At 67.2% G+C, this 27,978-nt stretch overlaps 1 protein-coding gene across 1 annotated transcript; it reads right to left on the minus strand.

Annotated features, from left to right (window-relative positions):
* Window positions 1–32: 32 nt before the first annotated feature.
* On the minus strand, window positions 33–27,978 carry MUC5AC (mucin 5AC, oligomeric mucus/gel-forming). Its single transcript, XM_043582068.1, has 59 exons — window positions 27,899–27,978; window positions 27,599–27,606; window positions 26,438–26,497; window positions 25,809–25,868; window positions 25,334–25,595; window positions 24,947–25,061; window positions 24,490–24,580; window positions 23,656–23,765; window positions 23,334–23,547; window positions 23,097–23,222; window positions 22,829–22,946; window positions 22,424–22,562; window positions 22,111–22,221; window positions 21,533–21,602; window positions 21,319–21,456; window positions 21,069–21,233; window positions 20,679–20,773; window positions 20,336–20,462; window positions 19,872–20,127; window positions 19,740–19,792; window positions 19,344–19,444; window positions 19,007–19,158; window positions 18,794–18,932; window positions 18,568–18,681; window positions 18,272–18,451; window positions 17,372–17,611; window positions 16,995–17,151; window positions 16,330–16,458; window positions 15,970–16,132; window positions 15,573–15,616; window positions 15,290–15,478; window positions 14,234–14,683; window positions 13,599–13,654; window positions 13,025–13,485; window positions 12,927–12,981; window positions 12,822–12,877; window positions 12,521–12,772; window positions 11,723–12,415; window positions 10,242–11,283; window positions 8,164–8,504; window positions 7,529–8,019; window positions 7,073–7,278; window positions 6,471–6,645; window positions 6,047–6,297; window positions 5,768–5,951; window positions 5,090–5,297; window positions 4,670–4,848; window positions 4,218–4,305; window positions 4,007–4,110; window positions 3,760–3,791; window positions 3,201–3,372; window positions 2,853–2,954; window positions 2,603–2,640; window positions 2,166–2,288; window positions 1,983–2,081; window positions 1,575–1,694; window positions 1,296–1,359; window positions 1,064–1,178; window positions 33–670 (listed from the first exon to the last, which is right to left on the minus strand). The coding sequence occupies exons 1-59, from the start codon at window positions 27,976–27,978 to the stop codon at window positions 364–366; spliced, it is 10,470 nt and encodes a 3,489-aa protein (XP_043438003.1). The 3' UTR covers window positions 33–363.

The raw sequence follows: 27,978 nt of genomic DNA on the forward strand, positions 1-27,978 counted from the left end.
TTCATGGACAGGCTTAAAAATCACACAGAGTCTGCAAGGTGCAAAATGCTCCGGATGTATTTACGGCACCAGTTGGCCATTTCCCGAGGCCCAGGGCCGAGGTAGGGGCGAGGCTCTGCCTCCCGGTGGCCGGCCGAATGGCCGGGCACCACATCCAAGTGGCCGTCATTGAGAAGACCCTTCCGTGATGCGCACGTCCGGGGAAAAGCAGACCGGACCCGTGGCCAGAGGAGCCCCGCCCGCCCGGGTCCCCCGGGGCCGTCACAGCCGACGGAAGGGCGGGGCGGGCAGTGCATCCTGATCTCGGGCCGCCTGGGCCGAGGTCCCGCCGGCCTTGGAGCTGGGGCTAGGGGAACGGGACCCTTATCGCTGGGTCCCGGAGGGAGGTGGCCGGGCGCTCCGAGGGCTGCCGGACGCCCTCCTCCAGCCCGTGTGCCCCGTCTCCGGGCTCCGCTCCTCGTCACTCCGCGAGGGCCCCGACTCCTTCGAATGGCTTAGGTTGCCGCGGGGGCCGCACTGCTGCCCCACACAGCCGCACTCCTTCACCAGGGTGTAGCCGAAGGTCCGGCTGGAGCCGTCCTTGCAGCGCAGGGTCACCGTCGTCGGCGACACCCGCAGCTCGCTGCAGCAGCTGCAGTTCCGCTCTATGGTGTTGGCCTCCGGCGAGTACCTGTGGGCGGGGCCCGCTCAGCACCCGGCGCCACGCCCACAGCCCCCGCAGGCCCCGGGGCCCCGCGTGCCCATCCCGGGCTCCCCCGGCGGACTCCGGGCCGGCAGCGTGCCGCCGCTGACCTGTGGGCACGCCGCCAAGGGGGCCACTGTGTCCGCGGCCTCAGTCGTAAACAGAACAGCCTGATTCCATCGGCCTCCGAAGGCCTGGCCCCAGCCACCACCCCCCCCCCCTGCGCCCCCCGCAGCATCAGGACCCCACCGCCTGCCCCGCCCCCCCCCCCCCCGCCCCCCGTCCTGGCTTCCCCTCCGGCCCGGCGCCCGGCACAGCCAGTCCTGGGGACGCTGCCCTGCGGAAACTGGTCTCTGCCTGGCGGAGTCGGGGCTCACATACTTGGCACTGCTGTCCCCGCAGTTGCCCTGGCAGTAGGCCACCCTCATGGGCCGCGGGGACCTGCAATCTCCATGCACGATGACCTCACGCTTGTAGTATACCGCACAGGCCGACTCTGCGGGCGACACGGGAGGCGGGGGCGCGGCTCAGGCCTGGATGGCTCCCCGGCCCCCCCCACCCCCCCACCCCCGGTGGGCAGGATCGACCACCCCCCGCAGACGCTCGCACTCACGGTTCTGAGGTTGGGGCGGGGGACAGGCGAGACAGCAGCCGTCCTCGCTCAGCTGGGCCTGGGCCTGTGCCGACAGAGGGGCTGCTTGAGCGCCGGAGCGGCCGCCCGGAAGCAGGGGGTCACGGGGCAGTGGACAGTGCCCCACGCAGGCAGGGGGTGCCCCTGTGGATGCTGCAGGGGGCCCACCGCGCCTCCCCGCCCCCACCCCAGGCGAATCTGGCCGTGGCCTCCCGTGGGCCCGCAGCGTGCCAGGCGGGGCCGTGTGTCCCCAGAGCTCACCGCAGGGCAGTTGAGTGGGGGACACGCCTTCTTCCTGGTCACCACCACGAGCCCATCCCGGTGCTTCTCACACTCGTGGGTCACACACGGGTTCGTGGGGTCTGGCCAGGACTGGCCGGGCTGCGAGGAAGAGGCACCAGCAGGGTGAGCGGGCAGGGGAGGTCCGTCTGCCCGTCTACGTGTCTGCCTCCCAGCCTGTGGGCTTCCGGAGCCCCCCTCTGCCCGGGGGCCCCGGTGCGCCGGACCCTGCCGTCCCTGTGTGCCTCACAGCTGCTCTGTCCAGGCCGGGGTGAGGCCCGGCCTGCCTGGGGCTCCTGCGAGGGGCGTGCTGGCTCTGTCCCTCCCGGGACTCACGCCCCGGCCCTGGGCCCCCCCCCCCCCCAGCCGGGCCCTGCGGCCACAACTCACGTAGAAGATGCGGGTGGAACTGTCACTGGCGTTCACGACACAGGCCTGCTGCACACACAGGCCACAGCACTGCCCACTCTGCTCCTGATACTCGAAGCCCTGCAGGGAGGGGTGGATAGGGCGGGGTGAAAATGGAGCCCGAGCCCGGGCACTGGCTTTCCCGGGGTGGACGCAGGCACTCACCGCGGGGCAGTGGGTGTTGCAAATCTGGGTCTCACAGCTGATGACGACCGTGTCCAACTGGGGACTGCTGGACACCTCACACCTGCACGTTTCGCACAGACTGGAGGAGACCACGGAGCCGGGCTGGGGAGGGTCAGGGTGGCCAGTGTTGGCGAGCTCAGACCGGGCCCCGGGCCCCTGCCTTCCCGGCCCCCCTGTTCCAGGCCCGGCCCCCTGCCAGGCAGACCAGTCCCCCTGGGTGACTCTGGGTGGGCGAGGGGGAGCCCCAGGCCCTTGCCTCCGTGGGCAGTGGTCCCGGGAGAGCTCACGGCTGCCCTGCAGCCACCTGAACCAGCAGGGGTCCTGGCCCAGGCTCGGGAGGACCCGGCAGGGGCAGGGGCGGAGAGCGCTCAGTGTCCCGTGTGCCCCGGGGGTCCGGACCTCCATCTGCTCCTTACCTGGTACAAGGTGCCGTTAACGCTGCAGACGTCCCAGCCTGTGCAAGAGGAGAACAGCCTCACGGAGCCACCCTGACCTCCCGCCCTCCCGCCACCCTGTCCGCACGGGCAGTCGCCCGGCCCCGGGGCCCCCGGCCGCGGTGGTCCAGCTGTGGCTTCATCCAGCTTTACCCCGAGCCACGGAGAACCCCGAGAGAGGCTGGGCCCCCCACCCGCAGCGCGCAGCGCAGCCCGGAGAAAAGACACTCACTGCAGTTCTGGCTGGGGCAGCAGGCCCCCTCCGTATAGGTCACGACCGGGTGGGAGCCCTCGGGACAGGCCACGGGCTTGGGGCAGTAGCTGGTGTCACAGGCTGCAGTGGGCAGGACGGAGGTGCTCGGGGGCCTGTGTCCGGCTCTGCGCCAGCTCCCACCCCCACCCGGGGGTGATCCCCAGGGGTCTTCGGGAGCGCCGGCCACCCGGTGGGCAGGTGGTGGGTCCCCCAGGTGCCAGCGTCCCCCCAAGTGCTGGCGCCACGGCACCCTCGTGGGCAGGCGCCCCTGTGCTTTCGGCCGAAGCCGACCCGGAAGGCAATGGGGGGGCAGCAGCCCGGACTCACCGCAGTTGTACTGGGGGCAGCACTGGCCGGCCTGCGGGGCTGCAGGCACAGGCACGAAGCCGGGCAGGGGGCAGGCTGGGGGCAGGGGGCAGGGCTGCCTGTGACAGCTCATCGTCAGCGTGCTGCTCTCACAGGTGCACCGCTGGCAGTCCACGCTGATGGTGTGGCCGGGCTGCAGGAGGAGGCACGTGAGAGCCCAGGGCTGTGGGGTCAGTCACCTGCCTGTCCAGGCACGGCTGCAACCAGACCAGGTGGTTCTGGGAGCCCACCGACGAGGGCCAGCGGGGGAACCCGGGGGAAGGGGGCCTCGAGAGTGCAGGGCGGTGGCCGCAGGGGCAGGAGATGGGGTGGGAGGTGCCATGTGGGTGACCTCACGGTGTCCAAGTGGAGCAGGAGGGGGTCCCAGCGGGGGACAGGGCAGGGCCACCCCCGGGGGTGGGCACCCCCACATAGAAGCCTCCCAGATCTTGCCGGAGAAGCCTGGGCCCCTCCCTGCCCCTCATCTGAAACTCTGGCGCCGAGAGGAAGCCCTGCCCCACCCCCAGCGTGGCGCACTCACCTCCACAGCCTCCCCATGGGGGCCCAGGCACCCTGGAGGGAGAGAGAGTGAGGTCAGCAGTGGGCGGCAGCAGCCCCCAGCCCTTCGGGGGCAGGAGCCACGTCGGGGGGGGCCCCTGGGCCCTGGCTGGGAAGTGCAGATCTGGGAGGGCGGTTGGTCCTGGCACTCGCTCGGGGGGAAGGTGCACCTGCCAGCCCCAAGCCCCACCCCCGCCCCCACCCGCCACCCCCCCACCGTGGGGACGTACTGTGGCAGTCCGCAGGCACGCAGACTGGAGAACTCATGCTGAAATGCGTCATGTTCTCTGGACAGAAGCAGCCTTCTGTGATGGGGACAGTGTCCTGAAGAGCCCTGTAGGGACAGCAGAGGGCCGGCCTGGTCCCTGTGCTCTCCAGGGCAGGGGAAGGCCCGGCCGGGGTCCCCGGGGGTGGGTCTAGGAGGGAGAGGCTGGTGCATACACGAGGCTGGTGTTGTCACTCCCATAGCAGTATGAGGGCTTAGACGGGCCACACGGCAGGTACACCTTGTCAGCAGGGCAGGTGAACGCTGTGAGGAGGGAGAGGACACCTGAGGCCGAGGGCCCCGGCCCCGAGCCAACTCATCCCCAGGCGTCCGCTGGGGGCTCTGCAGCCCGGAAGCGGGGCCCCGCCGGCCCCACCCCTGCGTGCACGGCCCTGCCACCCCTGTGCTCTAGGCCCTGAGTCCCCAATCTGGGTGCTCCTCCCTTCTTTCCAGGAGCCGAGTGCAGTCTGCCCTGGGGTCAGCCATCCCCCCTCCCCCTCCTCCTCTTCCCCCAGCTCCTCCCCGCTCCTCCCCACCCCCCCCACCCCGCTCCGGGAAGTCCAGCCACTGGTTGTCCGGCCCCTGGCCACACGCTGGCACCGGCCGATGCCGCTCGGAGGACACTCACAGCATGTGTGGTTGGTGTGGCGCCTCCAGTCGATGCACACGCCTCGGGAGGCGCAGAGGGACGCGTACAGCTCCAGGCTAGAGCACAGCACATTGGAGTCGTTCAGGTGGCAGTGGTCGAAGGTGCAGCCTTGGTAGAATGCCAGCGGGGGGATCAGAGGGTGGCACAGCTCGAAGACCCTGCGGCCGGGAGCATCGGGTCGTGGGGCAGCTCCGGCCCGCCCGGGTCTGCGTGCCCCGGGGAGGGCGGCCGGCTGCCCCACGGCTCTTTCTGTCTCGAGGTATCCCCTGGGCTGGAAAGCCAGGTGGCGCCCGGGGTCATGACGCAGGCCCGGACCCACGGCCAGCCCTGGCGGACTCACAGCGACCCTCTTCCCCCCGGGGGGCCCCCGTAGGCCCACTCCGCGCCCCCACATCTCACTCGCTCAGGATCAGCTGGCAGATCGGCGAAGGCAGGCAGGGGGCGGGCGAGGGCGTGGGCCCGGCTGCAGTGGGCTTCGGGGGTGGCCCGTGGCAGGGCGGCTGGTGGGGCGTCGTCACCTTCCAGTGGCCGGACATGTCAGAGCAGGAGGGCACCACGGTGCCCCCGGGGAGACGGCACTCATCCTTCTTGTCATTGGTGCAGGTGCCTGGGGCCAGGGAGGCGGGGGAGGCTGGCTGGGGGCCGGTAGAGCACCCCCCCCCCACCACCTGCCCGAGCGCGCAGCGTCCCCGAGCTGGGGGTGGGGCCCTGGCGCTCAGCGCGGCACTGGATGGCCTGGCTGAGAGACCTGAGCCTTTGAGCTTCCAACACACCCCCCACCGAGACACCGGGCAGTCCCCCTGGGGGACGGGCAGGTGCGAGCCTCAGGTGTAGGGCACACGGCCAGGCCCCCCGCCCCGCGAGCTGCTGACCCGCACCCGCTGGGAGCCGCTGGAAAGCAGAACCGCCTACGGGCTCGGTGCCCTGAGGCAGTTTCGGCCCCGGCCGAGAATGGGTCCTCCGGGGTGGGGGGGACTCGGCCAAGGCGACCCTTCCCGCACCAGACGCTCCCAGCTACAGGCACGGAGCGGAGAAAGGGCCCGGCGTGGGCAGAGCCCAGCGGGGACAGGCGCTCACCGCACTGCCCCTCGGTGTTGTTGGCGAACTTGCTGAAAGGCAGCTCCACCGAGAAGATGAGGCCGGAGAACATGACCTGGACGCCGAGCTCGGGGATGGTCAGGTACATCTTGATGCCGATCTGGGAGACGCTCACGCCGTCCTTCTGGAAGCCGGGCTTGACCACTTTGTCGTTGAAGATGATCTAGACACACGCGGCGGGCCAAGGAGAGGAGTGAATGAGGGGCGCCCCCGGCCAGCCCCGGTCCGCGTGGGGCTGCCCGGGGCGGGGCTCCCCACCTCGTTGGTCATCACCCCGAGCACGGGCTTGCGGGTCAGCACGACGCGGTCCTGCTGGTACTCGACGATGATGGACTGCGGGCAGGAGAGCCCGTCCTCCGCCCCACAGAAGTAGTTGTCGATGAGCACGCGGAAGTGGCCGTACACGGGTAGGATCTGCTGCACCAGCACATACGTGCAGTTGTCCAGGAACGTGTAGTAGGTGCCGTCGAAGGTGATGTAGTGGGGGTCGCCCCAGCCGCTGCACACACCTGCGGGCACGCGGCGGCCTTACGCGGGGCCCCCTCCCACCCCCGCCCCGCGGGCTCTGGGGCTCAGGCAGGACTCCACCCGGCACCGTCCGTCCCCTGCCCTGCCGTCCGGAAGGCCTTCCCGGCGTCTGACCCAGGTCCCTCCCTCCCCCTCAGCCTGGCCCCCGGCTCACACTGGCACCGGTAGTGCGGGCAGCAGCTGTCGGGGTCGACCACCTTCACGGGCGGGTAGCCGTTGGCGCACGTCGGCCGCTGCACCTGCGGGCACGGCCGCGGCTGCAGGGTGATGACGCCGTTGCCCTCGCAGGTGGCCTGAGAGCAGTTGGGCATGGCCCAGGTCTCGCCTTTCTGTGGAGGAAAGACCTCAGGCTTGTGGTGCCGGGCTCCCCTGAGAGAGGAGCCGCGGGAGGGGACCGGGCTGGCGAGGGGGGCTCTCCGGGGGGCGGAGGTGGTCCCCCGCCACCCCGTTCCTCCACGTGGCCTCCACTCCCGGAGCTCTGCCCGACCCTACACGCCCTCCCTGGCTGCCCGGCGCCCCCCAGAGCCTGGACCACCCGCTTGGGTGCCCGGTCGTCCGCAGCCAGCCGAGCCTCCGCCCCAGGCCACGCGCTCCCGGCTGCCGGGCCGGGACCCGCCCCCGGCAGTGACCAGAACCGGCCACTTCCCTGCCTGCCTGCTTCGGCCCGAGGCCACGGACTTTCCCACTCAGCCGAGCTGCAAAGACGCTGAGGGTCCCTGCGCCAGCCTGTGCGGTGGGCGGGGAGGGGGGAGTTACCTTTCTTGGGGGGACCGCGTTTGGGCACCCCTGCGCGGTGACGGGCGCGGAGGCTGAAGGGGAGGACCCGGCCGGGGAGGTGGTTGGGACGGGAGGTGTTGTGCCGCTGGCACAGGTGTAGTGCGTCCTGACCACGTGGCAGTCCAGGCTGCACGTGGCATAATAGCAGTGGCCGTCGAGGTCGGTCCGGTTGTAAATGACGGATCCTGGCAGACAAGGGGACAGGCGGGTGTCAGCGGGGCCGTGCTGGGGAGGGGGGAGAGGCACAGCGCAGACTGGCCCCCGCAGGGTGGCGGTCCGCCCCGAGGGCTGACCCGGTAGGAGGCCCTCCTGCCCAGAAACGAACGGGATGAATCCTAGAGGACGGCTCACTGCCGCCTCGGGGACAACACGTGGCTCAGTCACGGGGACAAAGGACCCCTCCCTCTCCCTCACAGTGGCCAGGGCAGCACACACCTGCGCGGTAGACCTTGTCAGACACGCTGCAGTAACATGTCGTGGTGGACACCACGGAGGTCGGTTCTGGAGGGGACGAGGGCTTGGTGGATGGAGTCGCGTAAGGCGTCCCCGAAGTACGAAGGCAGTGCTCCGGGAGCTCACAGCACAGCACGCGGACCTCGTAGTTGCACATCCCGACCTCGCCACTCTGGTCCCAGTCCCGGCACACCAGGCCCTTGCTGACGTTGCACTCTACCACCTGGCCCAGCGTCTCGATGCTGACCTCGGGGTGGCTCTCGACCCGGCACTCCAGCCGCGTGATGTACTCGGGCCGGCGACAGATTTTCCCTTCCCTTCTGACGATGTTGCCGAGGGTGTCCGCGTCTCCTCCGTGGGGCCCCGGGGACGGGAAGTCCACGTCGAACCACTTGGTCCACCTGCACTGTGGCTGGCAGGGGATGGTCACGGGTGTGAAGTGGGTTGTTTCAGTTTTGAGAACAGGGCTTGTGCTCATTGTAGGACCAGAGGTTGTGCTGCGTTTGGGCTCAGAGGTTGGGCTGGTTTTTGTCACCGAGGTTGGGCTGGTCTCTGTCACCGAGGTTGAGCTGGTTTCTGTCACCGAGGTTGGGCTGGTTTCTGTCACCGAGGTTGGCCTGGTTTTTGTCACCGAGGTTGGGCTGGTCTCTGTCACCGAGGTTGGGCTGGTCTCTGTCACCGAGGTTGAGCTGGTCTCTGTCACCGAGGTTGGGCTGGTCTCTGTCACCGAGGTTGAGCTGGTCTCTGTCACCGAGGTTGGGCTGGTTTCTGTCACCGAGGTCGGGCTGGTTTCTGTCACCGAGGTTGAGCTGGTTTCTGTCACCGAGGTTGGGCTGGTCTCTGTCACTGAGGTTGAGCTGGTTTCTGTCACCGAGGTTGGGCTGGTTTCTGTCACCGAGGTTGGCCTGGTTTTTGTCACCGAGGTTGGCCTGGTCTCTGTCACCGAGGTTGGGCTGGTCTCTGTCACCGAGGTTGGGCTGGTCTCTGTCACCAAGGTTGAGCTGGTCTCTGTCACCGAGGTTGAGCTGGTCTCTGTCACGGAGGTTGAGCTGGTTTCTGTCACCGAGGTTGAGCTGGTTTCTGTCACAGAGGTTGGCCTGGTTTTTGTCACTGAGGTTGAGCTGGTTTCTGTCACCGAGGTTGGGCTGGTCTCTGTCACCGAGGTTGGGCTGGTCTCTGTCACCGAGGTTGGGCTGGTTTCTGTCACCGAAGTTGGCCTGGTTTCTGTCACTGAGATTGAGCTGGTTTCCGTCACCGAGGTTGAGCTGGTTTCCGTCACCGAGGTCGAGCTGGTTTCTGTCACCGAGGTTGGGCTGCTCTCTGTCACCGAGGTTGAGCTGGTTTCTGTCACCGAGGTTGGCCTGGTTTCTGTCACCGAGGTTGGCCTGGTTTCTGTCACCGAGGTTGGCCTGGTTTCTGTCACTGAGGTTGGGCTGGTTTCTGTCACCGAGGTTGAGCTGGTTTCTGTCACCGAGGTTGAGCTGGTTTCTGTCACCGAGGTTGGGCTGGTTTCTGTCACCGAGGTTGGCCTGGTTTTTGTCACTGAGGTTGAGCTGGTTTCTGTCACCGAGGTTGGCCTGGTTTTTGTCACTGAGGTTGAGCTGGTTTCTGTCACCGAGGTTGGCCTGGTCTCTGTCACCGAGGTTGGGCTGGTCTCTGTCACCGAGGTTGGGCTGGTTTCTGTCACCGAAGTTGGCCTGGTTTCTGTCACTGAGATTGAGCTGGTTTCTGTCACCGAGGTTGAGCTGGTTTCCGTCACCGAGGTCGAGCTGGTTTCTGTCACCGAGGTTGGGCTGCTCTCTGTCACCGAGGTTGAGCTGGTTTCTGTCACCGAGGTTGGCCTGGTTTTTGTCACCGAGGTTGGGCTGGTTTCTGTCACCGAGGTTGGCCTGGTTTTTGTCACCGAGGTTGGCCTGGTTTCTGTCACCAAGGTTGGTCTGGTTTCCGTCACCGAGGTTGAGCTGGTTTCTGTCACCGAGGTTGGCCTGGTTTTTGTCACCAAGGTTGGCCTGGTTTCTGTCACCGAGGTTGGCCTGGTTTCTGTCACCAAGGTTGAGCTGGTTTCTGTCACCGAGGTTGGGCTGGTCTCTGTCACCGAGGTCGAGCTGGTTTCTGTCACCGAGGTTGGGCTGGTCTCTGTCACCGAGGTTGGGCTGGTTTCTGTCACCGAGGTTGGCCTGGTTTTTGTCACCGAGGTTGGGCTGGTTTCTGTCACCAAGGTTGGCCTGGTTTTTGTCACCGAGGTTGAGCTGGTTTCTGTCACCGAGGTTGGCCTGGTTTTTGTCACCGAGGTTGGGCTCGTTTCTGTCACCGAGGTTGGCCTGGTTTTTGTCACCGAGGTTGGGCTGGTTTCTGTCACCAAGGTTGGCCTGGTTTCTGTCACCGAGGTTGAGCTGGTCTCTGTCACCGAGGTTGGCCTGGTTTCTGTCACTGAGATTGAGCTGGTTTCTGTCACCGAGGTTGGGCTGGTCTCTGTCACCGAGGTTTGGCTGGTTTCTGTCACTGAGGTTGAGCTGGTCTCTGTCACCGAGGTTGGGCTGGTCTCTGTCACCGAGGTTGGGCTCGTTTCTGTCACCGAGGTTGGCCTGGTTTCTGTCACCGAGGTTGGCCTGGTTTCTGTCACCGAGGTTGGGCTGGTCTCTGTCACCGAGGTTGAGCTGGTCTCTGTCACCGAGGTTGGCCTGGTTTCTGTTACGGAGGTTGAGCTGGTTTCTGTCACCGAGGTTGAACTGGTTTCTGTCACCGAGGTTGGGCTGCTCTCTGTCACTGAGGTTGAGCTGGTTTTCGGCACGGAGGTTGAGCTGGATGTCACCAGGTGGGAGGTGGTTTCAGTTAGCCTGGTGGTGCTAACGCTTGAAGTGTGAGGTACACTGACAGTTTTGTGGGTAGAGCAGTACTCCGGGGGCTCACAGCACAGCATGCGGACCTCGTAGTTGAGGCACATCCCGACGTCGCCACCCTGGTCCCGGTTCCGGCACACCAGGCCCTTGCTGACGTTGCACTCTACCACCTGGCCCAGCGTCTCGATGCTGACCTCGGGGTGGCTCTCGGCCCGGCACTCCAGCCGCGTGATGTACTCGGGCTGGCGACAGATTTTCCCTTCCCTTCTGACGATGTTGCCGAAGGTTTCCGTGTCTCCTCCGTGGGGCCCAGGGGACGGGAAGTCCACGTCGAACCACTTGGTCCACGTGCACTGTGGCTGGCAGGGGATGGTCACGGCTGGGGAGACTGAGTGTGTGCCGGTTGTGATGCTGGTTGTGGGGTGCGCGTGCACGGAGCTGGCGGTGCTGTGCCGTGTGGGAGACGAGGGGATTCCGGTGGTCCAGGTAAGCTGTGTCTGGGTCCCGGGTTCCTCTCGGGTGGAATACGTGGTCTCAGACGTCACAGGGTGTGTGGTGCTTCTGCACACATCCACCAGCTCGCAGCACTCGATCCGGATTTCGTAGTTATAACAGATCGGCGGCAACTGGTTCCTGTTGAGGCATAACAGCCCCAGGCTCTTGTCACAGATCAAGTCCTGCCCCAGCTCCTCCAGTGGGATGTTTGGGAAGAACTGTGCCCTACACTCCACGTTGCTGGGCTTTTCACAGAATTTATGTCCTTTGGCTCTCAAGTCATGAAAAGTGTCGAAATCTCCACCGTTTATGCCAGGACCAGGGTAGCTGCTGTCGAACCATTGGGTCCAGTTGCACAACTTTTGTAAACAAGGTTCAGGTGTTGTTGAAACTGGCATTGGCCTCGGGGTCAATGGAGTGTTTTTCACAGTTGTAGTGGTCCCTGGGACAGGTGTAGGGGTACTTGGGACAGGTGTAGAGGTACTCGGGGTGGTTGTAGTGGTCCCTGGGACAGGTGTAGAGGTACTCGGGGTGGTCGTAGTGGTCCCTGGGACAGGAGTAGAGGTACTCGGGGTGGTCGTAGTGGTCCCTGGGACAGGTGTAGACGTACTCGGGGTGGTTGTAGTGGTCCTTGGGACAGGTGTAGGGGTACTTGGGACAGGTGTAGAGGTACTCGGGGTGGTTGTAGTGGTCCTTGGGACAGGTGTAGGTGTACTTGGGGTGGTTGTAGTGGTCCCTGGGACAGGAGTAGAGGTACTGGGGGTGGTTGTAGTGGTCCCTGGGACAGGTGTTGACGTACTTGGGGTGGTTGTAGTGGTCCCTGGGATAGGAGTAGAGGTACTCGGGGTGGTTGTAGTGGTCCCTGGGATAGGAGTAGAGGTACTCGGGGTGGTTGTAGTGGTCCCTGGGACAGGAGTAGAGGTACTCGGGGTGGTTGTAGTGGTCCCTGGGACAGGTGTAGAGGTACTTGGGGTGGTTGTAGTGGTCCCTGGGACAGGAGTAGAGGTACTCGGGGTGGTTGTAGTGGTCCCTGGGACAGGAGTAGAGGTACTGGGGGTGGTTGTAGTGGTCCCTGGGACAGGAGTAGAGGTACTCGGGGTGGTTGTAGTGGTCCCTGGGACAGGAGTAGAGGTACTCGGGGTGGTTGTAGTGGTCCCTGGGACAGGTGTAGAGGTACTCGGGGTGGTTGTAGTGGTCCCTGGGACAGGAGTAGAGGTACTGGGGGTGGTTGTAGTGGTCCCTGGGACAGGAGTAGATGTACTCGGGGTGGTTGTAGTGGTCCCTGGGACAGGAGTAGAGGTACTGGGGGTGGTTGTAGTGGTCCCTGGGACAGGTGTAGACGTACTCGGGGTGGTTGTAGTGGTCCTTGGGACAGGTGTAGGGGTACTTGGGACAGGTGTAGAGGTACTGGGGGTGGTTGTAGTGGTCCCTGGGACAGGTGTAGACGTACTCGGGGTGGTTGTAGTGGTCCCTGGGACAGGTGTAGGGGTACTTGGGACAGGTGTAGAGGTACTCGGGGTGGTTGTAGTGGTCCCTGGGACAGGTGTAGGGGTACTTGGGGTGGTTGTAGTGGTCCCTGGGACAGGAGTAGAGGTACTCGGGGTGGTTGTAGTGGTCCCTGGGACAGGTGTTGACGTACTTGGGGTGGTTGTAGTGGTCCCTGGGATAGGAGTAGAGGTACTCGGGGTGGTTGTAGTGGTCCCTGGGACAGGTGTAGACGTACTCAGGGTGGTTGTAGTGGTCCCTGGGACAGGTGTAGGGGTACTTGGGACAGGAGTAGAGGTACTGGGGGTGGTTGTAGTGGTCCCTGGGACAGGTGTAGAGGTACTCGGGGTGGTTGTAGTGGTCCCTGGGACAGGAGTAGAGGTACTCGGGGTGGTTGTAGTGGTCCCTGGGACAGGTGTAGACGTACTCGGGGTGGTTGTAGTGGTCCTTGGGACAGGTGTAGGGGTACTTGGGACAGGTGTAGAGGTACTGGGGGTGGTTGTAGTGGTCCCTGGGACAGGAGTAGAGGTACTCGGGGTGGTTGTAGTGGTCCCTGGGACAGGAGTAGAGGTACTGGGGGTGGTTGTAGTGGTCCCTGGGACAGGTGTAGACGTACTCGGGGTGGTTGTAGTGGTCCTTGGGACAGGTGTAGGGGTACTTGGGACAGGAGTAGAGGTACTGGGGGTGGTTGTAGTGGTCCCTGGGACAGGTGTAGAGGTACTCGGGGTGGTTGTAGTGGTCCCTGGGACAGGAGTAGAGGTACTGGGGGTGGTTGTAGTGGTCCCTGGGACAGGAGTAGAGGTACTCGGGGTGGTTGTAGTGGTCCCTGGGACAGGAGTAGAGGTACTGGGGGTGGTTGTAGTGGTCCCTGGGACAGGAGTAGAGGTACTGGGGGTGGTTGTAGTGGTCCCTGGGACAGGTGTAGAGGTACTCGGGGTGGTTGTAGTGGTCCCTGGGACAGGTGTAGAGGTACTCGGGGTGGTTGTAGTGGTCCCTGGGACAGGAGTAGAGGTACTCGGGGTGGTTGTAGTGGTCCTTGGGACAGGTGTAGGGGTACTTGGGACAGGTGTAGAGGTACTGGGGGTGGTTGTAGTGGTCCCTGGGACAGGAGTAGAGGTACTCAGGGTGGTTGTAGTGGTCCCTGGGACAGGAGTAGAGGTACTGGGGGTGGTTGTAGTGGTCCCTGGGACAGGTGTAGACGTACTCGGGGTGGTTGTAGTGGTCCTTGGGACAGGTGTAGGGGTACTTGGGACAGGAGTAGAGGTACTGGGGGTGGTTGTAGTGGTCCCTGGGACAGGTGTAGAGGTACTCGAGGTGGTTGTAGTGGTCCCTGGGACAGGAGTAGAGGTACTGGGGGTGGTTGTAGTGGTCCCTGGGACAGGAGTAGAGGTACTGGGGGTGGTTGTAGTGGTCCCTGGGACAGGTGTAGAGGTACTCGGGGTGGTTGTAGTGGTCCCTGGGACAGGAGTAGAGGTACTCGGGGTGGTTGTAGTGGTCCCTGGGACAGGTGTAGAGGTACTTGGGGTGGTTGTAGTGGTCCCTGGGACAGGTGTTGACGTACTTGGGGTGGTTGTAGTGGTCCCTGGGACAGGAGTAGAGGTACTGGGGGTGGTTGTAGTGGTCCCTGGGACAGGTGTAGAGGTACTTGGGGTGGTTGTAGTCGTCCCTGGGACAGGTGTTGACGTACTTGGGGTGGTTGTAGTGGTCCCTGGGACAGGAGTAGAGGTACTGGGGGTGGTTGTAGTGGTCCCTGGGACAGGTGTTGACGTACTTGGGGTGGTTGTAGTGGTCCCTGGGATAGGAGTAGAGGTACTCAGGGTGGTTGTAGTGGTCCCTGGGACAGGTGTGGTGGTCTGGGTTTGGCCGCCAGAGGTAGGGCAGGTGCGGGGGAAGCAGCACTGGACCTTGATCTGGTAGTTGTAGCAGAGCCCCGAAGCCTGCTTGCGGTTGTAACAGGTCAGCCCCCGCGCTGGGCTGCACTCCACGTGCTGCCCCAGGACCTGGATCGGTACCTCGGGGGCATCCTCAGCCCGACACTCCACCCTCTTCGGCGTCGGGCAGACCTGGTGCCCGTGGGCACGGAGGTTCTCCAGTGTGTCGAAGTCACCGCTGTCGATGCCCCGTCCCGGGTGACTGACGTCCAGCCACGGTGACCACCAGCAATCTTCCCCACAGGCCTGGTGGGGCCGGGGAGGGCTCGTCGGAGGACCGGAGGTCGTGCCCGGGGTGGAGGATGGGGCACCGCTCCGAGTGCTGGGCCGCACGGTGCTCTTGGCAGGGCTGTGGCACGTGTGGGCCGGACGTGTTGAGCTCACGACTGAGGGCAGAAGAGAAGGTGGGAGGGCTAAGTCTCTTAGGCTCCCCGAGGCACCCTGTCACCCCTTGTCCCCGTCCCCCTGCCGGTCAGCTGCCTTGCACGTCTCACCGTGTCAGTCTGCGTGACCGTCCCCCCCTGTGACGGGAGCTTGGGAAACACAGGGACCGAGTTCCCGGGACACACCCGGCACAGGGCATGTGTGGAGCCCACAGCAGTTGAATAAATAGGTGAATCGATCTCATTTACACCCCGAGCAGAATTTGCACTCTTTCGGGAAGGTCCGCTAGGGCTCTAAGGACGACCCCCTTAAGAGGGAGAGGAGCTGGGCTACCTGACCCTCGGTGTGGCCTAAGACAGGCAGGTGGCAATGATGGGGCAAGGACTCCCCAGGGGTGCTCCCGGTGGCCCTTCCCTCCAAAGGCCTGCCTGAGGCCCCCTGTCAGAGCCCTACCCCGTGCCAGGGGCCCCAGCCCTGACGGCACAGCTGAGGACGCCGGTCCCGCCCGGCACACTGGACGAGCGGGCCCTTCCTGGCTGCAGAGATGACGAGTGTCCGGCCCCCGGTCCCCTCCTGGATTCCTGGCACGAGGGGCGGCCCCGCCTTACCGAGCGGGGGTGTGGAGAAGGAGAAGGTGGTTGGTGGCGTGGGGGTGGTGGGGCTGCAGGGGTAGACCCTCCTGTCGATGGTGCCGTTGGCCGAGCAGCGGGCGGAGATGCAGCCCCCCGTGCCGTCGGTCGTGTGGTAGATGACGTCCCCTGGGCGGAAGCGCCGCCCGTCATAGGTGCAGACACAGGCTGTGAGGAGGAGGGGGTGCCGGGCACGTGAGGGACGGGGGGGCGGGCGGGGACCTGGAGACCCCAGACCCGAGGAAGGCCGCCGGCCGCTCACCCTCAGTGTCGTAGGTGCACTGCACCCCACTCTCGCTGCAGACGCTGGCGACGGGAGGAAGAAGGTGAGTCTGGGGCGAGGGCATCGCCGCGGTACCGGAGCCGGCCCTCAGCCCCGGCCGCTGGGCACGGAGGCCGAGGTCGCACCCTCTCAGGGAGCCCCTTCCGGTCAATGACCACTGGGGGCCGGCGTCGCTCCCCGCTGACCGCCCGACGGCCACCTCCCGTTCGGGGCATCTGCTCCGGCGGCCTCAGGGCGGCCTCGTGACTCGGCGTCACCCCCTCCCGCTCCTCTCCCCTCCCCTCAATGCCTCAGGCTGCGGCCCCCCGTCCGTCCCGCAGGGCGAGGGTCGAACCCCACACGCTCCAGCTGCTTGCCCCTCTGGTCAAGGACTCACCAGGACTGGCAGTTCCTGTCAGACGGCACCATCTCCCCCGGCCGGTATGACTTGCCTTGGACGCGGCAGGGCAGCGGCGGGGGGGGCGTGGGGCACGTGGCCACACACTGCATCCGGTCCTCGTCGAAGATGGGGGCTTCTTGCGGGCACTTGGGGTAGCAGCCTGCAGCCCAGAGAGGCCTGAGTCCCAGCCGACCGCCTGCCCGACCGCCCCACCCCCACCGCCTTGGCTCAGCCCCCAGCTCGAGGCCGCACCCACAGCGGCACCTCCGGGGGTTGGGACCCCAGGGCTTCAGGACAGACCCCACCATGACCCCAGGACCCCAGGCCGCCCCTCTGGCCAGCAGGGCAGCAGCGCACCTTCCAGGCCCGGCAGGTCGGTCAGGCAGCGGCCGCTCGGGTTCCGGCAGGTCCTCATGCAGGGCGGGCCGCACGGCTGGTAGTGCCACTCGCACCGGCCCTCGCGGTTGTAGTAGTCGCAGAACAAGGCTGCGGGTGAGGCGGCCGACTCAGCGGGCCGGCTCCGGCCAGAGCGAGCCACCAGCGGCCCCAGGCGGGGCGCCGCCCTGGCAACGACGGCCTCCAGGGCCACCCGGCGGCCGGCTGGGCTCCCCCTGCACCCCGACCTTCGACCAAGCCCCGTCCCTCCCCTGTGCCTCCCGCATGGGGCCTCGGGGGCTGTGGGCCCCAAATGCCCGTGACCGGACGCAGCCGCGGGTCCCCTGGCTCCTCGGGGGTGCCGCCTGCCAGGGTGGGGGACTCCGGCCCGGAGCGGCTGCCCACTACGCTCCCCTCCGGCCAGGTTCTAAGCGGGCGGGGTGGGGGAGCAAGGCTCTACTGACCCCTCTGGGTTCCGGAACATTCTCCCGTCTGTCCATCGGTGACACCCCTCCCCATTTCATGTTCCTTTCCGACACCCGCCGCCCCCCTCCGCGGGCGACCAGCCTTAACCGCGCAGTGTGTCCCTCCCTGGGGTGGGGGCCCGCGGGCCCGCCCTGCCCCGACGCCACATCCCGTGAACTCACGGCAGATGTCCGGGGTCCGCCAGGACACGCACACGCCCACGTCGTGGCAGGCCTGGGCGTAGGCGGCCACGGCCGTGCAGAGACACTCACAGTCGCCCCCGGAGTCACAGGCACACGCGTCGCCCACGCAGGCCTCATAGTACTTGGCGGGCTCCACCTGGTGGGGGAGAGAGGCTTCGGATTCAGGGCCGGATTCCCCGGGGCTGCTGGGGGTCAGGCCCGGGGCGTGGCCGGACCTGGGCCGTCTCCCCCGCCGCTCAGGGACAGCAGATTCGTGGTCCCGCGGGGCTGACCGCGGGCTGGTCCAAAAGGTGGAAGGCGATGCCAGCCCCACTTCTGTCCCTTCCTCCCCAGGCGCCCCGGGAGCACCCACATACGTGGGCGTGGCAGGCGGCAAAGGTGGCGCTGTTGAGGACACTGCACTGCTTCTGGGCCCAGGACTTGCGGTGCGGGTTGGCGGCGCAGGCGTCCCTGGGGGCCGGGGCGTCGGCGCAGGACGGGGAGAATTTCCAGCTGTTGCCAAACTCCAGGGCGTTGCCCACCACGGACTGGCTCCGCGTGGTGAAGTCATTGACGGCGTTGTCGTCAAAGTTCCCGCACAGCCCGCAGACCCGGCCCTGCACACGAGGGGGCTCAGGACACAGGCAGCAAGGGCCAGAGCCCCTGTCCCTGCCTCCTGTGCCCCCTTTCCTTTCCCTCCGGGGCTGCATGTCCCCAGGACACCTTGGGGGGGAGGGTAGCGCTGTGCCTCCAGGCACGGCCCCACTTAGCGCTCGGGGCCACGGGGTGTCCCTCCTGTAGGAAAGGGGTCCCCCAAAGACTGGCTCAGATCACCGGGGACCCGTGAGCATGGCGTCATGTGGAAATAGGGCCTCCGCAGGTGGAGGTCCAGCTAGCACGGACGCATCCTGGCTGAGGACACAGGGCCTGGTGTCCTCGTAGGACTGGGACATTTGGGCACAGACACACAGAGCAAAGACAGTAACGTGAGGTTGCAGGCAGAGGTCGGAGGGTCGCCTGGGGCCCCAGAGGCCGAGGAGGCCGGAGGGATCCTCCCCCCGAGCGTCCAGGGGCGCGTCCTGGGACCGCAGCCTGGAGGGAGTTTCAGCTCTGGGAGAAGGAGCCACAGCGCGCAGTGGACACAGGCGGACCTCCTACCTGCCGCCTCCCTCGAGGCCCGCCGGCTGAATCCCTCCTCTGTCCGTCTGTGTGTGTCCCCCACCCCACAGCCGTCCCAGCCGGCCCTCGGTCTGGGCCGTCCTGGGGTGGGGGCCCACCTTGAACTCGGGGCTGAGTTTGAGGAAGATGCTGGTCTTCCTGTCCCACAGCAGCACCAGGCCGACCTCGGTGTCCACCACCAGGTAGATGCCCATCTGGCGGATGGAGTAGGGGGCCTCCTGCCCCACGCCCTTCTGGATCACCTCCACTTTGCCGCCACTCAGCTTCAGCTCGTAGCTCTGCGGGGGGGGGGGGGGGGGGGAAGCGGTCCCTCAGGCCCGTCCCCGCTCACCTTCCAAGAGTTCCCCGGGGCCTCTGAGCGGCTGCCCCCGTTCCCACCCGGCCCCCCACTCACCCCCAGGAAGAGCTTGAGGTCCTTGGAGCAGGTGACGCCCGTGGTCCCGCAGGGGACGTTCTCCGTGACGACTCGGAAGGTCCCGTTGGCAGTGCTGTTCCCACCACAGTGGTCCTGGGGACAGGTGGAGGCCGACGCGGCAGTTGGGGTGGGGGGGTGGGGGCCGGGCCGGCCTGGGCAGCTTGCAGGGGGCGGGGGCGGGGGGCGGGGGGCGGGGAACGTGTACCTGAAGCAGTGTGTACGCGCAGTCGCCGCTGAAGCTGTAGCTCCGCCCATCGAAGGTGATGTAGTGGCCGTCCCCATACACCGTGCAGGTGGCCAGGCAGGGCTCACGTGTGCACTGCCACATCCTGCTTTTACAGGTGCTGGTGGGGGGGGGGGACAGTCAGGCCGAAGCGGGGCCGGCCCGGCCAGGATGGGGTCCCGGGGCCCCGCCTACCAAGTGTTGCAGCCCACCCGGACGGTCTGGCCGGGCAGGTAGCTGGCCTCGTCGTGCACGCAGGGACAGTCCTCCACGGCGACACAGCCGCCTTCACCGTCGGCCACCAGCCCGTCGGGGCACACACAGCCGGGCTCGCACCGGGGGCTGTACTGTGGGGCACAACACATGGGTCAGGGGGCCGGGGGTGACGGCGGAGGTGACAGCAGAGGGCCCCCCCGCCACGGCCTGCAGGGGGCCCGGACAGCGTTCGGGCAAGGGTCTTCCTGGGCCCAGCCTGAGAGGGCCACGCGGCGGGTGCCCGCGAGGGGTCCCTGGGGGCGTGGGGAACACTCACACACTCCATGTCCAAGGTGAGGCAGCTCTTCTGACAGCCGGCCCCGGCGGCCCCCGGCGTGGCATTGCGACAGTCGACATAGACCATGGGCGGGGTGCAGACTGGGGAGGCAGGGGCCGTTGAGGGGCCCCCAGCCGCCACCCGCCAGGCTGGCTCTGAGAGTTTCCCAGCAGCCGGGGGTGTGCCGCCCCGAGGCCTGACCGGCCGGGTGCTGCGTGGGCGCGAGAGTGAGGCCTGCTCCCACCCCCTCGCCACCCCCTCCCCGAGCCCAGAGGGCCCAGACCAGGCCTGACGCAGAAACGTGCCAGCCCCCCGCCAGCCACGCTGACCCGGGCGCGTCCGCCCAGGAGCTTGGCGTGGCAACGAGAGCCCCTCCCTCCCGCTCTCAGGGCTCACCTGGGGCAGGGGTGTGGCCTCCAATACAGCTCAGCAAGCCTTGCGTGCAAGTGCTGGGGGGAGAGGGCAGTCAGAGGGCCCCCCCCACCTCAGCCGCCCTGCTCCCCAGGCCCAGCCGGCAGGGGCTCTCACCAGATGGCCCCACGCTCGTGCAGCGACTCCCCGTTGGGCACCACGGAGCCCTCGTGGTAGCAGGGACAGCTGCTGGCCGGCACACACTTGCCCGCTTCGTCCATGAAGGTGCCTTGGGGGCAGGCGCAGCCGTCCACGGGGACAAAGCGGATGCCGCAGGTGACGTCCTCGTGACTCCGGGCCCGGCAGGTGGGCTGGCAGGAGCTGATGTGGTACTGGTAGGTCAGCGACTTCGGGCAGGTGGCCATGGGCTTCGCTGCAGGATGCCGGGAAGGGGGCGGCGCTCAGCGCAGGGCGGAGGTCGCCACCCGGTCCCCGGCCACCCCCCCCACCACCCCCCCCCCGCTGCCCTGCCCACCCCGGGCCTGCTCCAGCCGCGGGGTCCCCGGGCAGCACGGGAGCCCCACGCAGGGAGAGCCACGGAGCGTGTATTCCTGCACCGGGGGACCCTCGGGGACACTCACCGCACACGCCGTCCCTCCAGCCTCTGAGCAGCACCCCCTTGGCGGCACAGGCACGCACATAGGAGGACAGGGCCGCACACAGACAGTCCTCGCTCTTCTGACAGTTGCACGTGTCGAACATGCAGTTCTGGGGACGGGGCCGTGGTCACCCACACTCAGCGAGCATCCCCACGCTGCCCCCCGCCTCCTCTGGGGCCCCTCCTCGAGCTGGCGCCCGGGGCCCCCACACCCCCGGCAGACCCCCTCCAGGTGGGAGCTGGAAGGACTAGGGCCCCTGATCTCCGTAGCCAGCGGAGCCGGGCTAGCCCGGGCCAGAGGGGACAGGCCAGGGGGAGGCCGTTACCGAGTGGTAAGTGCCGGGGCTCACGGCAGCGTGGCACTGGGCGAAGGGGCCGTGGGGGTCCTTCAGTCGGGAGCACCAATGCTGAGCGTACTTCTCTGTGGACGGAGGAGCGGGGAGGTCAGCTGGGGTCACACAGAAGCGCCTTCCGCAGAGGACGGCGCCTGGAGCGGGCAGGCACACCGTCCACAGGCACACCGAGGGCCACCTCCACCACCCCCACAACACCCTGTTCCTTTCCTTCCGGAAGTTACCACAGCCGCTGGGGAGTTTGCCTGTGAACCACCTGAATCGCTCCTTCGGGGCCGGAGTGGACCTCCGTGGCCGGGGGCGGCAGGGGGGGGGGGTGTCACCGGCACGCAGGGGGCCCTGGGGCCACGTGGATCCACGTACCGTTCTCCACGCTGAGGGAGCAGGGGTCCTCGAAGCTGTTCTTGACGTTGGGGCAGGCGGCCTGGGTCTTCCAGGTGTTGGCGAAGGCGGCGGCCGTGCCCTCCACCACGCCGCTGAGGGTCCGGAAGTCATCGGCCTGGTTCTGGTTGAAGTTGCCGCACAGGCCTGGGGCAGGGGGGCAGCATGAGGCCCCGAGAGCCCTGGCCGCCGAGGGCGGGCTCCGGCCCCCAGGGCAGGTGGCCCCTCTTACCGCAGGTCAACCCGCGGAGCTCGGGCGCCAGCCTCAGGAACACCTGCATCATGGGCACCAGCTGGATGTCCAGCTGCAGACCCAGGTTGGTCTGGGCGATGATGAAGAAGGTTGAGGGTCTGAAGAGCGTGACGTTGGCTGTGGACACAGGGGACAAGGTCTCAGTGGGGTGTGAGCAGCGGCACCCTCAGGGGGCCAGGGCCGGCGCCCTCACCTGCTGAGACGGGCATCTGGGTGTAGATCTGGTTCACAAACACCTCCCCGCTGGCCTTGACCACGATGACCTGGGAGCAGTACACAGCAGGGTCAGGGCAAGTCGGGGCTCTGCCAGCGCCCCAAGTGGCCCCAGAGGCCTTGACGTGCCCCTGCGAGACCCCTGCCCGTGGAGGCCACAGGCTCCCACAAAGAGGGGCCGATGACCCCGTGCTCAGCTTGTCTGCGTGTCCTTCAAGGACTGCATTTTCTCAGTCACATAAAAACACAAGTGACTTTATAAAATACGGACGTTGCCTTCAATGCACGAGCTACCGGACGTGCCCTGGTCCCTCCCTGAGCTGCTCCATCTGAGGACCGTCACTCAGAGATCTGTGGGGTGGGAGGGTCCCCGGGCCATGCCCCCTGGCCACTCGCTGCCCACACGGGGATCGAGGGCTTGGGCAGAGGTCACTTGCCACGAGGGACACAGATTCCCCCTAACCCACGTCTGCTCTCACTATGCCTCCCCCCCACCAGCCCCCACCCGGGTCTGCCCTCACCGTGTGCCCCCCCCAGGCCCCCCGGATCTGCTCTCACCGTGTGCCCCCCGTCCAGGCTCAAGGTCAGGCTCTTCAGGCAAGTCTCACTGTCCGTCAGGCCGCACCTGCGCAACTCCGCCAGCACAGTGAAGGCGCTGCTGTCACAGGGCTGCAGACACGAGTGCTCACACTCTGCCCAGAGGCCCCGGCCCCCTGCGTCCCCCCCGCCCCTGCCTGGCTCCCTGTGGGGCTGGTACCAGGAGCCGGGGCACTTTCCCAGGGTGGCCTCAGAGGCAGCCGCTGCACGCAGCCCAGGCAGGGGCTCCCGTGTGACAGCCGCTCTGTCCCAGCGAGGACCCCGGGGCCCGTACCTTGGCCAACACGTAGCTACAGTCTCCGTGCACTGTGTACTGCCTCTCATCGAACGTGGAGAAGTGGGAGCCCCCCAGCACTGAGCAGGTGCCAGGACATGGCACCTCCTGGCAGCTCCACCGGCCACTGGAGCAGGTGCTGGGTGCGGGTAGAGACCACGTGAGCGCGGCCCCCGGGAGCACCCAGCCCCTCCCTCCTCACCGGCAGGTGGACAAGGGTCTTGCCCAGGCCTGCCCGCATCACTGCACAGCCCGGGGCCCCTCGGCGTCCGTGCGGAGAGCCACTGGCCAGTGCCCAGGGCCCCACGCGAGGGATGACACCCAGCACTTGGGCCCTGGCCTCCGAGGGGCCATCCCAGGACGCGTCTGGGGTGACGGACAGGAGGGCAGGGGCCTGGGTCCTACCAGTTGGCACAGTCTGTGGAGTAGACAGCCCCCGGAGCATAGGTGGCCCCGTTGTACACGCAGGCGCATTGGGGTGCGGGGATGCAGCCCGTCTGGCCGATGTCGTCGAGCACCGTCCCTGTAGAAGCAGGTGGCCACCACGTGAGCATGTGGAGGAGACCAGCCCTCCGCTCCAGGCTGCCCTGCCCTTCGGGAGCCCTTCAGATCCGGGGGTCCAGAACGCCTCTGTGATTCTCGGGGGGCGGGCGGGGGTGGGGGCCCCTCTCACCCTCGGGGCAGAAGCAGCCGGCCATGCAGTGGTCCTCGCAGAGCTGGGAGTGCTCCGGGTTGGAGCAGGTGTCCGCACAGGGCGAGCCGCACTCGCGGTACTGCATGTTGAGGGGGCACGTCTGGGCTGCAGGGTAGAGGACGGGGGCGGGGGGTGGCGGTGGTCACACCCTGCCCCCACCTCTGGACCGAGGCAGGGCAGCACGGTGACGGGGCTGGGGCCGGCCAGGGCACTCACGGCACAGGTCGGGGCCGCGCCAGTCCAGGGGCCGCCCCCCGGCGTGGGCGCACTGGCGGGAGTACTCGGCGACCGTATGGCAGACGCAGCTGGTCAGCTCGGCGTGCTCGCACAGGCAGAGGTCTTGCCGGCAGGCCTGCACGTAGCTGCTGGCGTCCACCAGGGCGTTGCAGCCCCGGAAGGGCCAGCTGCTCAGGATCTCCTCACAGATGCCCTGGGGCCGAGCCGGGAGGCCGTGCTGAGTCCAGGCCCCGGACTCTCCTCTGGACTCACAGCCCACCCCCCCAGCCCGGCCCCCGCCGCCACTCCCTCCAGGACTTACGGTGCCCAGTGAGCAAGTCAGCGGGGGCACAGGTGCAGGGTCCTGACACTGCTCCGTGGGGCCGTGCAGCTTCTGCAGATTCCCGAACTCGATGGGGGTCAGCTTGACACCTGCGGGGAGCACAAGCCATCCCCCAGGTTGCCCGCGGCGTCCCGGCTGCCCCTGCTCCCCCACCCACACCGCTGGTTTAGGCAGTGGCCACAAGGGACATTCTGGGTGTCTGAAGACTGGGGAAACAGCCAAGGCTCTGGGGCTTGCAGGCCGAGGGCGGAGGCCTATTGACTGAGGCTCTCCAAGCCCAGAGCCGGCCTGTAGTACAGAGGGCTGGAGAGTGACCCCGACCTCCCCCCTGCCCCCCCCCAGCCAAGCCTGCGCTGGGCCTGCCGGGCCAGGGCCACCGGACGCGTGGGCAGGCTCGTTCCCTCACGGCCAGAAGCATCTATGGGTGAGCCTTAAGTGGGGCTCCACGGGCCTGGCGAAGGGGACCTGGGGGCCAGGGACCCCGGCTCGTGCGGGTCCCACTTCTTGGTGGCAAAGTCTGGAGGCCCGAGCAACAGTGACGGGGCCTGATGGGAGGTGGGACTCTGGTCTCAGGTGAGGAGGGTGCGTGGTTACACATCCACTTCCCAGAGCAGCCGCGCCGAGCACAGGCCCCCAGATGTGCCTCCGGGCGTACGGCTGAGTGTGTGGGCAGGTGCACCTGTGGGCGCTGGGATTGTGCAGGTGCGGGTGTGCGTGCACGTGCACACAAGGTGGAGACAAGGCGGCCTTCCAGGGAGCCCCGGGGAAGGGGCCCGGAGCAGACACATGGGACAGCCGTGGGGAGGGGCTCACCGTGGGAGAGGAACTCGTCGAAGACAGGCACACCGTTAAAGTCTCCACAGAGCCCACAGGTCTGGTTCGAGTACTTGGCGTCCAGCTCCAGCTGGAAGGAGAGGGACATGTCAGCCACTGGCCCTGCCAGGGATGTCTCGGGACAGGAGGGACAGACAAGGTGTGGGACACTTCCAAGGAGGGACTGTCAGGGACCGTGGACCAGCCCCCGGCCCCCACAATGCAGAGCAGGGCTCTCTGTCCTGGAGGAGACACCCCACTCACGCGGGGTCTCCATCGGGGGGTGTAGATCCCAGCGCCCCTATAGCACCTGGGCTCCCTCCTCCCCCACCCTGTTGGGGGGGGGGGCTGTCTCTGACCTTCCCACCCACCCTTGCCCAGAGCACTTTCTTCCCTCCCTGGGAAGGCTGTTGGGCTGGAGACGCCCCCCCACCCCAGCCCTGGGCCCCGGCCTCACCAGGAGACTGTCGTCCTGGCTCCACATGAAGACCAGGCCCAGCCTGGCCACCACCTTCAGGTGGCTGCTGCTGTGCTCGATGATGACACCAGACTGGCTAAAAGGCAGCTGGATTCTGCGGAGAGAGGGCACGGCTGAGGCGGCGAGGGGCACGCAGGGGGCAGCGAGGTCCCCTGCGGTCACGCGTGGGACACGAGCACAGTGCCTGTGGACAGTGGCAGCAGGGGGAGTGGGGGAGACAGGGGAGTCTGCAGTCCTGGGGTCACAGGACCAGGAGGGGACCACTTCCAGGGGCAGGAAAAGAGCGCGGGGCCCCAGTGGGGGAGGGGCCATGGGCCCCCATCTCGGGGACAACCCTACGTCCCCCTCACAGCCCCCCAGACTCACGGGAGCCCGTTGACCTGGATGGAGCTCTTGGTCAACTCGATGACCATGCCATCCAGCTTCATGGTGACTCTGGCCAGCGTGGTGACATTGGACTCCAGGCCGCGGCGGACCTGGACGTTGAAGTCCTCGTAGGCGGCCCCGCAGTGCGCGGAGAGGACATAGTTGCACAGGCCCGGGAAGCGGAAGACGTCCCCGTCGAAGGTCTTATAGTGGAAGTCGCCCCAGGTGCTGCACACCCGCCCGTTGTGCGCGGGGTTCAGGGCTGTGGGGAGCCAGGGCAGTCCTGAGGGGCGCCCCCGTGCCCCCAAGTCCAGCACACTGCTGCCCGAGGGCCGGGCGTCCGGGGAGGAGCCGCCTGGACCCAGACCCTCCTGGCGACCGGGGCCCTTTCCCAGCACTTCTCCCGGGTCCACCGGGGAAGCGGGACCCCGCCCAGCTGCCCCCTCCCAGCCCGGCCTCACAGGCCCTCCCTCACCTCGAACCACCGGTGCCGTCCTCAGAGGGGGGAGGATGGTCACGCCGCGCAGCCGGTCGCCTGCGGGAGCAGGGGCAGGGTCACACAGCGCCCCCCACGCACATGGCTTCTGCTGGGCGTAGGCATCTCTGCCACCCACACAAGGCGACTGGAGGTGGCCTCTCCAAGGCCGTGGCCACAAGGCGCCCGGGGGGGGGGGGAGGCCGGGCTGCACGTACACTCGGGCAGCAAAGCCTCCTCCAGCGACAGCCTCCGCCCTGCGCCTCCGCCGCGCCATCCCGAGGGGCCGGGAGCTCTCAGCCCTGCACTCTGTTCACACCTGGGACTTTCTTACGCCCAGAATCTCAAAAGTCAACCTTGGGCGCAGAGGCCAGGCGTGGATGAGCCTCCCGTGGGCCCAGTGCCGGGAAATGCAGGCTGATTGTCTGGGCTTCGGGGCCACGCACCCAGAGTGGCGGCACAGAAATACCCGGAGAGGCCACCCCACCAGCCCCCACCCCCGGGCCACGAGGACGCATACGTGGATGAAATATCAGGGGTTACGGGGAGACAGCAGGATGTCGCCGTGAGCTCAGCGGGCCCCTGGCCCCGAGTGGGGCAGCCCTGACGGGGGTGGGGGGCCAACTCACCAGCAGGCCCCTGGGTGACAGGAAGGAGGTCCAGGTACTCATGGCCGTGTTCCACAGAGCCTACGGAGGAAGCGAGGGATGGGCGGGCAGAAGGGGCCAGAACAGGAGGGGGTTCTCTCTGTGCAGGGCTGGGGACGCTGGGAGGGTCTCTGTCCACACCGTCCACACCAGGTCCGGGCTGAGCCACGATCCCCTCTGAGCATTACCTCAGCCTGGCTCCCCAAGCCCTCGAGGGGGGGGTCCCCTGGCCCTGACAGGGTGTCCCCGGGAGCCCTGCGTTCACTGAGTATCTCCCCACTCTGCACAGCGGTCTGTGGAGGGCCCAACAGTAAAGCCAGCGGTCTGGAGGACAACTTGGAACAGACTGGGGAGTGTGGAGCTGAGTGGGGTGGGGCTGCACCGTAGAGGGGGTACTCAGGGCCACCGCACGGGGGGCGGCTCAGCACAGGGGTGCACAGGGCAGGAGAGCTGAGGGCTGGCCGTGTCGGCCCCGAGGCTGCCCCGAGAACCTGGCGCGGCTTGGAAGGCCAATCTCAGAGGCCCTCAGAGGCCATGCCAGCATGGCAGGAGGGGCCTGGCCCTGCAGGGGCCAGCTGCCCTCACCGGTAGGGACTGGCCCCACACACGGGGGCAAGAGCCAAGGACTGAAGTGTATGGGCCACACGGGGCGCCGTGGCATGGTCCCCTCTGTGCTGAGTGCCTCAGGAACACGGGCCCCTGGCCCCTCCTGCACACTGCCACCCCACGCCCGGCCAGAACCCAGCTGGCCCCTGGGAAGTGGAGGCAGTGAGGTGCAGACCTGGGGGGAGGGGGCTGCAGAGGGTCTGTGAGTCCCTCCCCCCCACCGCCAGCATCCTTTCTGTGTGGACCTCACTATCACACCCTCGGCCCAAGGCTGAGGCTCCCGGAAAGCCCCCATAAGGCCCAGATGGGGAAAATAAGCAGGTAAACTAGGGGTGCATGGGGAGGGGGACCCAGGGATAGGAGGGCCGCTCTGCCAGGCTGGCCCAGGCGCCTGAGAACCCGCTCAGCCCGAGGCCTGGGGGCGGGGGGGGGGGGCAGAGGCAGTGGCCAGCAGGGCAACACGGGTGGAGGGGTGAGTGGGCTGCAGGCCGCTGCCATGGAAGGCAGGCGGGGGGCTCAGAGACGCTGGGTTCCTGCTTCCTCGCCTCAGGGGAGCAGCCCAGCCTCAGAGGCCCCACCCCCAACGTGGACCCCCGCAGTCCCCGAGGGTTCCTCCCCAACCCCACCAGCTGGGACACCCGCAAGACGGCTCAGGGCCCGGGGCGGGGGGCCAGGCTGCCAGGGGCCAGGCTGCCGGGGGCCACTCACGGCCACACTCCACCCGCCCAGAGGCCCGGTCAAGGCGTCTGGACGGCCTGCTGCCCTCCCGGCATGTGGGGGAAGCACCGGGATGCCAGGCCACGGCCAGGGCCAGCCTGGGAGAGCCGGTGAGTGGGCGCCTCACCTGTGTGCTGGGCCCAGGCCAGGGTGAGAGCCAGGGCCCAGAGCGGGGCCAGCTTCCTGCGGCCGACACCCAT

This window comes from Prionailurus bengalensis, chromosome D1 (genome assembly GCF_016509475.1).
Source record: "Prionailurus bengalensis isolate Pbe53 chromosome D1, Fcat_Pben_1.1_paternal_pri, whole genome shotgun sequence".
NCBI classification, from domain to species: Eukaryota; Metazoa; Chordata; class Mammalia; order Carnivora; family Felidae; genus Prionailurus; species Prionailurus bengalensis.